The 14,864-nt window shown below is 39.3% G+C and overlaps 1 protein-coding gene across 3 annotated transcripts in view; it reads left to right on the top strand.

The window, feature by feature from the left end:
- The first annotated feature begins 417 nt into the window (after positions 1–417).
- Positions 418–14,864, top strand: part of LOC107590652 (tumor protein p63-regulated gene 1-like protein) — a 42,961-nt gene continuing 28,514 nt past the window's right edge. Inside the window, exons 1-4 of one of the 3 annotated variants that reach the window (XM_016279538.1) lie at positions 418–488; positions 2,089–2,334; positions 3,188–3,279; positions 6,148–6,324. In XM_016279538.1, the coding sequence (XP_016135024.1) occupies positions 429–488; positions 2,089–2,334; positions 3,188–3,279; positions 6,148–6,324 (575 nt within the window). In that variant the 5' untranslated portion in view covers positions 418–428. Of the gene's footprint in view, positions 489–815; positions 918–1,278; positions 1,370–2,088; positions 2,335–3,187; positions 3,280–6,147; positions 6,325–14,864 lie in introns of those variants that run through there. The other 2 variants (XM_016279540.1, XM_016279539.1) reach the window with 2 other exon arrangements.

Genomic DNA, 14,864 nt, shown 5'->3' with positions numbered 1-14,864 from the left:
AAAGTGTCTCTCTCACATGCACGCAGTTAATAATGCCTTTGAAGGGGAATTGTTACTGCGCAGATTTCTCTTTTTTTTTTAAATAAAAATAAATACATAAAAAAATCTCATCGAGCAGCTAGGTTGAATAGCTTTCTCTAACAGGCCAGATAAAGTGAGGCGTGTGGCCACGAAGCGTGTCGCGTCAAAAGCGATTAGCAGGAATAGAAAATGACACTTGAATGGTGAAGCCTTTTGATGCATTGTAGAAGGCTCTAATGCTCGAGAAAGCAAACCCCAAACATCCCACTCAAATAATTGTTTGTCTGAATATTTGAGGGCTTCGATCGGCTGCTTGAATTGGTATTTTTGGGAGGACGCGTCTAAGGTGGAACATAAGCGTAAAACAGGAGTAAACTGCACAATGTATCTGTGGCCACAGTAGGCCTATGTGTGAAAAGCATGCGGGACAAATTTTTCCCGTGTCCCTCTCTGCCAGAAGATTAAGCGTAAGTGTGAAATCCTAAATGCTGTCGAGAAAAATACAGTTAGTTGTCTCATTGTGTATCGGGATAAATGTGGGTGGCTTGGGCTATTTGAATTGATGTCAAAGATGGGAAAGAAAAATAGCCACAGTCTTATTGGTTATTCAAGGTGACCAGAATTAGATATTGAGATTAAGAGATTTATGAACTAATTTGTTCTACTTAAAAGTATTGTTACTTATTGTTGGAACAGCATGTAGGCTATTTCCTACAGCCTACATACTCTAGCCAGTGGGTTGCTGTGGTCTAGAGAGGTTTCGTTTTCTGTTCAACGCCCATCTTCACATCACGGAATACACGGAAGCAGGAAATAGGCATGTTCTGGTGCACCTGACGCGGAGTCAAACCGTCTTGTTAAAACATAGCACGTTGATTTAATTCTTGCAGCCAGTGGTAAGATATACATTTCCTGTCAGCATTTTAATACGTTTAACTATTATAGCAACTACAACCGTTTAAAATATGTATTAAATATTGGATAAATGTGGGTGGCTTGGGCTATTTGAATTGATGTCAAAGATGGGAAAGAAAAATAGCCACAGTCTTATTGGTTATTCAAGGTGACCAGAATTAGATATTGAGATTAAGAGATTTATGAACTAATTTGTTCTACTTAAAAGTATTGTTACTTATTGTTGGAACAGCATGTAGGCTATTTCCTACAGCCTACATACTCTAGCCAGTGGGTTGCTGTGGTCTAGAGAGGTTTCGTTTTCTGTTCAACGCCCATCTTCACATCACGGAATACCACGGAAGCAGGAAATAGGCATGTTCTGGTGCACCTGACGCGGAGTCAAACCGTCTTGTTAAAACATAGCACGTTGATTTAATTCTTGCAGCCAGTGGTAAGATATACATTTCCTGTCAGCATTTTAATACGTTTAACTATTATAGCAACTACAACCGTTTAAAATATGTATTAAATATGTTATTGTTGCAGGCTAGGGATGGGAATTGTAAGTAGGGCTACGGGTTAGACTTACTGGGTTTGATTGAGAATCCGCTTGACATGCTGTAATAACGATTCTTTTAGTAGGCCTACTATTGAAATACATAAAATTATAACATTTTATGTATTTTATTGTCATCAGCAGCCTGTTACCAAACGATGATATCGCTGCAACAGAACATAAGGAATCCGAAATAAATGTAGTATCTACAATTTTGGCCAAAGATTTGCGTAAATGAACATTTTAATGACTTTCCACAGCATGACAGCATCACACAGTTCTTGGTTTAGGCCTATTTAGGTTCTGAGTGAAACCTTACCAATTGATTCATTAGTGTTTTGATTCATTAAAAAGAATTGGCTCATAGAAATCATTTGTTCGGATATTGAACTACACTTGTTTATTCACTAAAAAGAACCGATTTAAACGATTCATTGTTTGGGAATCGGACTACTCTAACTGGTGCTACTAGGGGCTGTAAGTTTCGTGCTGATTAGTGTAGAAACTTACGACACTTAAAAAAATGTTCCAATTTATTTATATATTGTTTATACTTTATGGGTGTTTTCAGCATAATTTCCCTCAGAGCTTTGCAAACGATCTAATCTATCTAGGTCACTATGTCAGAGAAAGATGAGGAGACATTCAAGTCTGTGGACTTGGAGCAGCAAACCGAAAAGTCTCCGGAACCAGACATCAATCCTCAAGAATCTCCAAGTGAAACAGAAGCAGATAAACCCAGCACACCTTCTACAGAAGCCAAGGCAGAAAGCACCCCCTCTACACATACTTCAGCAGCTAAAGTTAAATGGACATCATCTGCGGAACAGTTTAAACTGAAGAGATTTTTTGTCCTCAGGGTAATGTCTTTAGCCTATTTGAAGTCTCACTGAAGCCTCAGTTTTCTGGGTTGGCCACAAATTGGTGTTCCACTGTGTTAGTAATCATTTCTGACACAATCTACGTTTCTTTTGTATGTTGACAAACCATGGTTGTTCTGTGGTACAATATAATGCTGATGACAACACCTTTTGTAAATATGAATATCCTCAATCACGTTAAGCAAACAATGACAGCCCGAATACTTTACTTGTCCAGTGCTGCCTGCTAATATTCAGTCAAACATATATTTTTTACCTGTAGAGATCACCAAAGGCCGTTTTCGTGTTTTCTATTTCCTCAGTCTACCTGAGGTCATTTGATTAACAAATAGTGTCTGTTGGCCAGCTCAAATACCAAATTTTGCTTTATGAAAGTGGTGAAAAGGCATTACTTATGCCTTAAAACCATCACACTTGCATTGGCAACCAATTCTTACAACTATTTTTCACATTTGCAATACAATTGCATTTTTATGACCAAGCACTATGATGTATTATTACTTGTATTGCAATCATTAACATCTCTTGCTCTAATTTCTGGTGTGGCACAACACTAACCAATTAATAGTTAGAATAATTTCAGTAAAATTGACCAAAGAAGGTCACTTGAAATGACAATCTGTAATTTGTAGGAACTTTATGGTAGACATCTAGAATTAATTAATTTAAATTGGAAATCATATGTGCTTAACATTTTGGTTTTAATCCTTTTCAAAGCTTTTTTCATATGGACCACTTTGACCATGTCTATCTCCACTAGACCCTAATGCACAGATGCCACTGATTTTAATATGTCTTGATGCAGATGAATTATTGTGTTTTGTCATTTTAGCCTGGAACACTGGACCATGGCATTGAGGATGTTAAAGCTCTGGTGAATCCCACAGAAGATGGTGCTGTCCAGAGTGTCTGGCTCATGGCTGAGTAAGTTTTTTTTTTTAAAGTTTTGTTTCTTTCTGTAAGAGAACACATTATAGTTAAAGTATGTACAGACTGTTCTGCAAATATGCATCGTTCACATGGAGTAAGCAAATCACATTCAGGTCTTTTGTCAAATAGCTCTCATTCCAGGATGCAATCCATTATCTCACTCCGTGTTCTGTAAATAAGTAAAATGTTCAGTAATATTTAAAGCGAAATAAGCAGGCAGCAGAATAGAGCTGCTAGAAGACATTTTGCTAAATGTGCTGGCACTTCTATCTGTCTCTGCGCAGGCTTTCAGGAAACAATTTAAATGTCTTGCTATATGATAATTAATAATATAATATTTTCCATGCTCTGGACTCGTTCTCAATTCCTGAGCAGTTCTGTGGTTTGAGATTAGGCTTGAAACAATAGATGAAGCTCATGCAATTCATGCATTTTGACTGCTATAAATTTCTTATGGAAGACATTGTAGGAAATAGCTTTTTGCTGTCAAAACAAAGACACCTGAAAGGCTTAATATATAGGCTAGTTGCATTAAAGTAGCTTTAAATAGTCTCATGTGCCACATTTGTTCATTATCAAACATTCATATAGCTTGCCCTGAGCATGTCCTCGCATTATGTGAATAATTTAAAATCAATGTGGAATATGCTTTTATAAAAATCTACAGTACCATGTAAAAGTTTGAATTAAAACAGATGTAAATCACTGTTACATATTCATAGTATATGAAGCAACACATTTTCTGCACATTCTTAATTGATGTAATAAAAAGATACAAAATTATCATTGAGTTTAACCACAGACCCTTGTATGTAAACAGTCATCCAACTCTTTGAAAATCTAGTTTAATCTAGCAGAAAAGGAAAAGTGCCTCTTAGTGTGTGTGCATCTATGTGGTGTTTGTGTGGTCTTTCACACCTACTGTCCCCAGGCCCACATACCCAGTCTGGTAAATATTCAAGGTAAATATTCAGTTTGCCTAGTCATAAGTTTCTCAACAAGTGAAAATTACCTAAATTAAACACCAGAATACATAAAGGCCCTGTAATGTACTAAGATTCCCATGTGCTATTTCTGTCACTGTCCAAATCTGATGTGAGAAAGTGAAATCTTCATAAGATCTCCATAAATTAACTTCTCACTGGCCAGTTGAGGTGAAAGCACTGACAAAAATAAAACGTAGCTTTTAAAAAGTGGCTTATCCATCAGTTATTCATTTTCTGAACACACATCTTTGTTTTGACATGTCTTTGGGATCTAAAAATGCAGGTATCAACATTTGAACAAGTATACCAAAGGCAATTGTTGAAATTTTGAAGCCTTTAGATTATGTAGGCGGCAGGCCTACATAATTTAGACCCACATCATGCTTATAGACATTTTTATCAAAATAACTCGGCAGAGAATTCACAGCCACTGCAGCTAGCTATTGATTGATTGGTTGGTTTTCAATAGAATAGCCTTTGTAATTGATAAAATCCACTGTGCATAAATTATTTTAAAAATATTCCGCAAGCCAGGAGTTTTCAAACTGGGATCTGGCCCATGCTAGGAGGCCTGTGGAAAGTTTGAGAGAGAAGACAATTTGTATATATTTTTGTAAAAAAAAAAACTTACTTGGCCCATAAGTTAAAGAATGCTTGCTTTTGTTATCCAGTGGTTTTTAAAGACAGCATTCTACTTGGATTAATATTTACACTTCATTGTTCATTTAAATAAATTTGAACTTTTGTACTTTTAACTGTACTCTAATATTGGGTAGAAAATATACGTACACTGATACACAATTTAGTACAAAGTAAATATTTTCTACATACTTGACAAGAGAAAGTTTGAAAAAGCCTGCTCTATGTTGCCATTACGCGGCAAGATTCATTTATCTACATGTGCTAAACTAATCTGTCAAACTGTAAATGTACATATGTCCAACAACTTGTTTTAGAATCCTTCTGTGCTTGATCAGAGCTGTGGAAGAATTGTGAGCGACAGATTTGTGGGAATGTAGGCCAGTTCTTGTGTAGTTACATTGATGTACTGTATGCAACACAGCAGAGGTCTGCAGTCGGGCCCAGTAGGGGACCCTTGCTAACATGTTCCAGAGAATTAAACTCTTTTTGATTAAAAATGCTGTTAGTGATATTAACCACTCTGGAACTCCTGCCAGACCACAAACATGCCATTGTACCGTTGAGATTTTTGAAGCGGGAGAGCAGTGGCACATAATTTTGGTGTTGTCAAAGTAGTCAAAAGCAATAGCAAAATTTTTGCACAACAAACACAACTGACAACTGCTTATGACGTTGAATATGTTGCTTGAATGATTGACCCGCTTCAACTACCAGGTGATATTTCAGAACATCTAATTCAGACATATATTACGAGAGCCATTCCATTAAAAAAATTGCATAGAGCACTGCTAAAAAAAAGTGTTAGTAAGTTATTATCAGGCTATAGAATTGGCCAAGAGCAGTGGCACATAATTTTGGTGTTGTCAAAGTAGTCAAAAGCAATAGCAAAATTTTTGCACAACAAACACAACTGACAACTGCTTATGACGTTGAATATGTTGCTTGAATGATTGACCCGCTTCAACTACCAGGTGATATTTCAGAACATCTAATTCAGACATATATTACGAGAGCCATTCCATTAAAAAAATTGCATAGAGCACTGCTAAAAAAAAGTGTTAGTAAGTTATTAGAGATTGATTGATTGATTGATTGATTGATTGATTGATTGATTGATTGATCTGCACTGTGTACAAGGCTATGGTTCTGACATTGGCCAGAATTGTTTTTCATTGTGCATCTTTACAACTATTACCAATATTTTAATACTCTCCATTTTCCTGTTACTGTGTAGAGTTGATCATTGGAACAATGAGAAAGAGCGATTGGTGCTCATCACAGAGAACACCCTCCTCGTCTTCAAATATGACTTTGTCATGCTTAACTGTGAGCAGATTCAGAAGATTCCACTCAACTATATCGACCGCATCTGCCATGGTACCTTCTGCTTTCCACCACGTTCCCTCCTGACGTGAGTAGCTCCCATTCTCTCATCAGCATCACTTCATTCACTGTTGAAAAAGTCACATCTCACTACTGCAACAAAAAAAGTCTCTGAACTTTCTTCATTTGCTTGCACTTCCTCATCTTTTACCCCACACGTCTGATATTCATAGTGTTTGCTCAACTGTGAACATCAGACCCAAAAACAGAAGCACAAAAAATTGTCTACGCTACACTGATTGCTTTTGTGCCACCTGTTGCCACGTGTAACAAAGGCCTGTGCATTCAAGAACTCTCAGAACTTATTTTTCTAAGAAACTTTTCTGCAAATCAGCTACAAATTCCTCTCCACTTTTTGCGTGTCATGCTTAATTGCATGATAAGTGTAAAGTTTGGGGAGATATACAGCACGTAGATGACAGCCTGGCTGGGCTTGTCGAGGATGAGAGATAGACTCATGTTCTGCTTCAGTAACAATACTGTGTTTCTGAGAACCGTATGTAAACACAGGGAAATAATAATAGCTCTTAATAATATTAATCTGTTAATAATAGCTGGACACCTGGTTGAAAATAGCATATTTTATTTGCTGTTGAAAGATATATCAATAGAAGATACATTATCGCTCAAAGGTTTGGGGTCAGTAAGATTTGTTTTAAGCAAACTTTTATTCAGTAAGAATGCATTGAAATGACATTTACATTGTTATAAATAAAAATCAAATAAATTGTTGTTCTTTTGAACTTTGTATTCATCAAAGAACTTTAAAAAAATTTGCACAAATTTAAAGTACAGTATTGATAATAAGAAATGTTTCTTCTAAATCTACATATTTGAATGATTTCTGATGGATCATGTGACACTGAGGTCTAGACTAGAGTAATGCCATGACAGGAACAGTTATTTTAATTGTAATAATATTTCACAGTACTACTGTTTGCTGTAGTTTTGATCAAATAAATGCAGCACTTGTGAGTGTACTGTAACAGACTTGCCATTAAAACATTCTTAATGACCCTAAACTTTTGAACTATTATATTATATTATATTATATTATATTATATTATATTTGTTCTTGCAAGCCAGGCTCATTGGAAAGTTGTGCCTGTGGCGACATTTCTGCAGAATGATATTAAGCTGCTTCTTGCACATTTAGCAATACGTTTAAAGTGAATTGTCCTGGGAGTGGCACTAAAAAACAGCATCAGTTTTATTTGAAACAGTTAAACTTGCATCTAGCAGCATTATGTATGCTGGTTGTTGTTTGTCTCACAGCAGTTTGAAAATATAATGTCCAATGTGTGACCCAAAGTTTAATGATATATTGTGTTTGAAAATATTGTACCACCTACACTAAGCCCTACCCTATACCAATCCAATAGTAGCCATGCCAGTTAGCTTGTTGTGATTCATGTTTCACGGGACTTCTTTCACTCAGCATTCAACATCATATGTGCAGTGCTGCACCAGGTGAGCTATCAAGCAAGTTTACAACATTAGAAAAGCTGTACATATTGCGCTGGTTGCACATCAAAATTAATTCTAGGGCTGCCCCCTAATAGTTGACTAAACATTAGTCAACGAAAAGAGGCTTTCTCGACTAAAATTGTATTAGTCGGTTAGTTGCAAAAAAAAAATCCTTTAACCAAAGGAGGAGGATGAAAAAGAGAGGGCTCCAGTCCCCAAGTCAAGCCCAGGGAGGGCCTTAGGGGTTGATATTTTCCCCAAGTATTTTTTTTGGGGGGGGGGGGGGGGTTAAAGGGCTCCTTAGAGGCCGGGCCAAGTGCCAAATTCAAGGCCACGGAGCCCGATCCGCCATGACCTCCTGAACTGTCTGCTCCGCCATGGCCCCCTGAGTTCCCTGCTCCGCCATGGCTTCCTAGTCTGCCTGCTGCGCCACGGCCTCCTGAACTGTCTGCTCCACCATTGCCCCCTGAGTTCCTTGCTCCGCCATGGCTTCCTACTCACTAAAAAATGTTGGGTTAAAAATAACCCAACAAGTAACCCAACTATGGGTTAACATAGCACCTTCCCAACTGTGGGTTATTTTTAACCCAATGATTGGGTTAAGAGCCAGTTGGGTTAAAAATTACCCAACTGTTGGGTTAACTATTTACTTTTATTCATGATATTATTTTAATGAATAAAAAACTGTTTTCAAATACAGATTGTTTATTTAAGTAAAAAAACAATAAATCTGTTTTAAAAACAGGTTTTAAGTTTTAAATTACAAATGTACTCAATATTGGTGAGCCTAGTATTTAATATAAATATGCACAATTATTTGCATATATTGAATTCAAAATACAGGAGTGAACATGTAGAACACATGGCAAATAAATGTTGAAGTACAAATATTCAAAATACACATTAAATTCAAAACAAATGTGCACATACAATATACATAAATTAAAATACACATTAATTTCAAAACAAATGTACACATACAATATACATAAATTAAAATACACGTTAAATTCAAAACACAAATATGCACATACAGTACAAATATTCGTAACAAATGTGCACATATGGTTTACCAATTCAAAACCTACACAGGTGCACATATAATACACATTTAAAACACAGATGTGCACATACAGAACAGAAATATACAACCTAAAAACATTTGTGCACATACGGTATACAAATTTAAATCACAAATGTGCACATTCAGTATACCAATTCAAAAACTACACAAATGTGTACACCAAGGACATACCTTTATAATACTTCAAGAAATAAACATATCCTTAATAAAAAAGGCTACAGTGTACACCATATGCATTGTGTTATAAACACCTTAATGTGTGTTTTGGCTTCTGGATCTACTGATGATCAGTAACATTGAATACAAAGGTTTTTAGGAGGCATTTTTAGGAGGAAGGAATGTGTAGAAGGAACTCCTCCAGGAATATTATAGACTGCATGCTGCAAGAACTTCCAAATGGGAGCAGAGGGCTTTGGGTAGTTTATGTCGTAGATGTAGAATATTTTGAAGCATACATCCACTGCTTGAAATAAGGTCTCCTTTTCAACTGCCTCTCCATTGAAAATGATGAAAACTTGAGAGGAATTTTCTTTGTCTCCAAGCTCCAAGACATGTGGATCTTGGCTTGTCTCATTGTTGAGGAAGTGCACCATATTAGTACCAACCTTGAAAGAATAAATAAACTTTAGTTGGCATATATGACAAACATTCCAGGGATTCAATATGTTTACAAATTAATCGCAGAAAAAAACAGCAGTGTTACACTGTGTAAAAGTAAAACTGAAGCAGTGTTGTAGTGAATTAAAGTAGGTTAACTCTAAAAGTGATGAATGACCATTAGTCATGACACCTGTGGATAAAAAGCAGAATCACTGAAGGAAAGAGTTTATGTACAGAGCAGTGTAATTTAATGGGCCTATATTATCCTTTTTTGGATTTTACTTTTCCTTTAGGTAGTAATATAGCTGTTTGTGCATGTAAACTATTTTAAAAGTTACAAAGTATATGCCAAAGCTCTTTCTATCTAACTTGAACTTCCTATGGTAGTCAATGGGGGGCGAGACCTGTTTGGTTACTGATATTCTTCCAAATATCTTCCTTTGTGTTCAGCAGAACAAAGAAAATCATACAGGTTTGGAACAACTTGAGGGGGAGTAAATGATCACAGAATTTTCATTTTTGGGTACGGCACGGTTTGCGTTTCCACTGTACCGCTTTAGAGTGGGCGGGATTATTCACATGTCGTTATAGTTGAGCCGCCTCTACTACCACGACTCCTGAAAAAAACTTTTTCATTCCGCATCGCCCCATCAAGCTCTCGCTGGATCCGCTCCTCTGCTATCAACGAGAGGAACGTCTGTACTTCCGCAACAGACAACAAAACTTTTTGGTTGTTAAAAAAAAGGTGCGCTCATTCAAAACAGTTGCGTTTGATCTTTCGCTGGCTGTGCTGATTTAAATCTAGCGGTTCTTTTGTGTTTGTGTCGCAAGTTCAGTGACGCAGGTAGTGACGATTCTCTCTGGCCAATCCATGATCCGCAGAGTTTACACGTCACGTTTTGGTAATGGTACGGTTCACTTGGAACCCCAACCGAAGTGGTACTAAAAAAAGTACCAGGTACCAGGTATTGTACCCAGTGGAAAACCCCCCAAACGTGAACCGTACCGAGCCATACCGTGCCGTACCATGCAGTGGAAAAGTGCCACAAGTAGTTTTATCAGAGAGCTGTTATAAAAATTCATGACTTAAAGGGTTAGTTCACTCAAAAATGAAATTGTTGTCATTAATTACTCACCCTCATGTCGTCCCAAACCTGTAAGATCTTCGTTCATCTTCTGAACACAAATTAAGATATTTTTGATGAAATCCGAGAGGGTTCTGAACCACACATAGGCAGCAGTGTCATTGCACCTTTCAAGGCCCAGAAAGGTATTAAAGACATCGATGAAATAGTCAACGTGACTACAGCGGTTCAACCTTAATATTATGAAGCGACGAGAATACAAATGTAAAAACAAAATAAAAACAGTATCACACACATGCATCGGCCAATACTGAGCCTGAGTTCTGATGTAAACACTGAAGCTCTGCAACGAAAATAGCGTAGCAGTATGACAGGGTATAGAAGAATTTGTTGAATAAGTGGTTATTTTTGTTTTTGCACACAAAAAGTATTCTTGTCGCTTCATAACATTAAGTTTGAACCACTGTAGTCATGTTCACTATTTTACGGGTTTGGGACGCCATGAGGGTTAGTACTTAATGACAGAAGTTTCATTTTTGGGTGAACAAACCCTTTATTGCTTTGATCCTTTGATGAGCAAGTCACAGGCAACTGTGGCAAAGAACTCCTTTTTGGTGGTAGAGAGAGAAAAAAGTCTTGGGAGAAACCAGGCTTCAGAGGAGGCAGTTCATTAGCATTAACAGACAAAAGTCTTTAAAAAAAACAACTCTTATACATCACTAAATTAATAATTACTTACCTTGAAATGCTTCTATTAAATCGCAGCGGTTCCACTGTTGTAATCTTTCCTTTACAAAGAAATCCATTTATCTAAAACATAAGTATAAACGTGTTTAGTATAACACATTTAATATAAATGCAAAATTGGTATAGCTTCATAAGAAAAAATGACTATAATTACAGGCTATTCCATTATTCCTGTAATGGATTTAATACAACATGCATGGCTATATTAAAACAACTGTATGTATGCAAGTTTTTTTTTAACCTTAAAATAACACTTTCAAATAATTCTGATACACTGACTTCTAATAAGACGAATGGCTTCTGTTTTACGCTCCCCTCTTAAACGTCTGTTGTAGGAGACGGAGTATGCAAATTTGGGGCGCTGGTACGAATTTCCATTGAAAGAGCGGATTGCTTTACGGCTGCGCTCTTTCGTCTGAGTTTTGAACTTTTATAATAGAAGATTCAGTGAATTCAAACGCTTCTCACTGAATCTGGTGTCTGTCGCATGACTGATGTGTGTGAGCTCAGCTCGCTCGAGCAGCTTCATTCACTGGTCCGATTCGATAAATGGTCTGTGCGGCTTTTCTAGCCTAATACTAATGATTTCAGCGACCTTTCACATTTCACCAGACATTTTTATTAACGTTAACTAATACTTCTCTAAACAGTTTTGCTAGTCTTTCAGCTAATGTTTTAATTTATTAATGCTAGCGAGCAAACGGGAATAGCATATTTATTTACAATCGATCTGATTCTCGAAGAAAAAAAAACTGACTAAAGGGAATAAAAATTCATTTTTAAAATAGTTCTAGGATTTAATTAACGTTTCAGTACACATTACTTAATGTTATAACAGTTATATACATCATAAAATTAACAGTTACTTACCTTTCATAATCAGACAGGCTGCCGCTGATGTCCGCTGAGCCGCTGACTGGACCGTTAAAATTTGAACCGGAGTGAAGCGGGAACCATATTTAACCCAACAGTTGGGTTATAACTAAAAATAACCCAATGACGAAAAAAATGACCCAACAAATTTTAAGATAACCCATCACAGTGACCCAATATGTGAAACCCAATGGTTGGGTTAAAAAAACAACCCAACTTTTTTTACTGTGTAGTCTGGCTGCTCCGCCATGGCCCCCTGAGTTCCCTCCTCCGCCATGGCTTTCTAGTCTGCCTGCTCCACCATGGCCTCTTGAACTGTCTGCTCCGCCATGGCTTCCTAGTCTGCCTGCTCCGCCATGGCACCCTGAGCTGCCTGTGCCGCCATGGCTCCCTGGACTGCCTGATCCGCCCTGGAGGTATTCCCTGTGTCCCAGTCCTGCACCAGCCTCCAGGGCGCCCACCCCCCCTCCCCGGTTGAATTGTTTACGCCACAGGAGGGGGGAGTAATGTCAGTCCTGTGTCTCGTGTTCTCCTCCCCAATGTGCTCCATGACCCAGTTTTCCCTCATGTTTAATTGTTTATTGTTTCCAGGTGTTCCCCAGTTAGTTCTAATTATTCCATGTATTTAAGTCCCAGCCTTTGCGTTCTGTGGTCATCCGGTATTGTCTAACCCTCCTGCTACGTGTGTGTTCCTGCCTGTTCCATGTTCTTCTTTATTTGAATGAATAAAGACCATTGATGTTAATTCTCCTACGTCTCCGCGCTCCTTCGTCTCCTCATCTCCTCCACAGTAGCAGCGACCGTGACACCTTTAAAGTTGTCCAAATAAAGTCCTTAGCAGTTAGCAATGCATATTACTAATCAAAAATAAAGTTTTGACGTATTTATGGTAGGAAATTTACAAAATATCTTCATGGAACATGATCTTTACATAATATCCTAATGATTTTTGGCATAAAATAAAAATGTATAATTTTGACCCATACAATGTATTGTTGGCTATTGCTACAAATATACCCGTGCTACTTATGACTGGTTTTGTGGTCCAGGGTCACATATCTCCTTGCTATTTTTCCCAACACACAGTCTTTACTTTTGCTGGTGCTTTGCGGCAAGCTTTATGCATGCACTTGTCGACTAGTCGATTAGAACAATCTTTAGTCGGGGAAAGCCCTAATGAGTTCATTGCTAACTTAATACAGTATAATACAGTACAGTATTGGATGCATGACAGTAACATTGTCTTTAGATTGTAACCTTGAGTGGCCTGTGGAAGCCTCCTGCGCCCCTAATTTTTGGCGTAGGCCAGGGCTTGCACAATAGGACCAGCTACTGCTGCTATGGCACTACCCACTTAGTAAGACTGGATAACACTGGCAGAAGTCTGCCGGGGAAACACGGGCTCAAGGCTATACCGTGGACTTTACACATATGAGATCCATTTAGGTCTTACATATGGAACCCAGCCTTCTACCGGTTCTCGAGGATTCAGCGAGTGAAGGCCTGGCGCCGGACGTTCCGCCACGTCTGGCTGCCGAGGGGACGGAGGAACTCAACAGGGTCTGCTGTATGGACTCTCTGGAGTGGTTTTGCAAGCCGACCCGAAGCCGGGGCCTCTCAGTGCTTCTACCCGTTTGAGGTGAGAACACAGGAGGATACCGGCTCCACACGAAGGCTATAGAATCTAGCGAATGTGTTAGGGGTCGCCCAGCCCGCAGCCCTACAGATATCTGTCAGCGAGGCGCCACGAGCCAGCGCCCAGGAGGATGCAACACCTCTAGTTGAGTGAGCTCGCAACCTGAGCGGGCAGGGCACACCCTGTGCCTGATAAGCCAGGGTGATGGCGTCCACTATCCAGTGGGCCATCCTCTGCTTTGAGACGGCATTCCCCTTCTGCCGGCCTCCGTGACAGACAAAGAGCTGGTCTGAGGTCCTGAAGCTTTGCTTCCGGTCTACGTAGCACCTTAAGTCTCGGACGGGACAGAGCAAAGCTAGGGCTGGGTCTGCCTCCTCCGAGGGCAGCGCTTGGGCACATAGCCGGGCCGGGGCCTCAGGGCTACCTGGGAGTCAGCCGCCCCGAACTCTAGGCACGAATCGTTGACCGAACATGCGTGCAGGTCCCCTATCCTCTTGATGGAGGCCAATGCCAGCAGGAGCAAAGTCTTCATCGAAAGAAATTTCAGCTCGACCGTCTGCAAAGGCTCAAATGGGCCGTGCTGTAGTGCTGTGAGCACTAGAGTCAGGTCCCAAGAGGGTATAGAGGGGGCCCGTGGAGGATTTAGCCTTCTCGCCCCCTTAAGGAACCTGATGACCAGGTCATGCTTCCCCAGCGACCTCCCTTCTACGGGGTCACCTATTTGGTTAGCCGCGATTGCAGCGACATAAACTTTGAGGGTGGAGGGAGACAGCCTTCGCTTCTACCCTTGCTGCAAAAAGGACAGCACGACTCTAATCGGGCATATTCGGGGGTCTTCTCGGCGAGAAGAACACCACTCGGCGAGAAGAACAGGTTCCACTTCAAGCTGTAGGCGTGTCTCGTAGACGGTGCTCTCGCTGACGTGATGGTGTCAACTACCTCTTGAGGTAGGTCACTTAGAACCTCCGCGTCCTGTCCAGGGACCAGACATGAAGTTTCCAGAGGTCTGGACGCGGGTGCCAAAGGGTGCCCCGTCTCTGAGTCAGTAAATCCTTCCTCAGAGGAATCGGCCAGGG

This window comes from Sinocyclocheilus grahami, unplaced genomic scaffold (assembly GCF_001515645.1).
Source record: "Sinocyclocheilus grahami isolate Dianchi unplaced genomic scaffold, SAMN03320097.WGS_v1.1 scaffold131.1, whole genome shotgun sequence".
NCBI classification, from domain to species: domain Eukaryota; kingdom Metazoa; phylum Chordata; class Actinopteri; order Cypriniformes; family Cyprinidae; genus Sinocyclocheilus; species Sinocyclocheilus grahami.
This window is presented reverse-complemented; position numbering and strand designations above follow the sequence as displayed.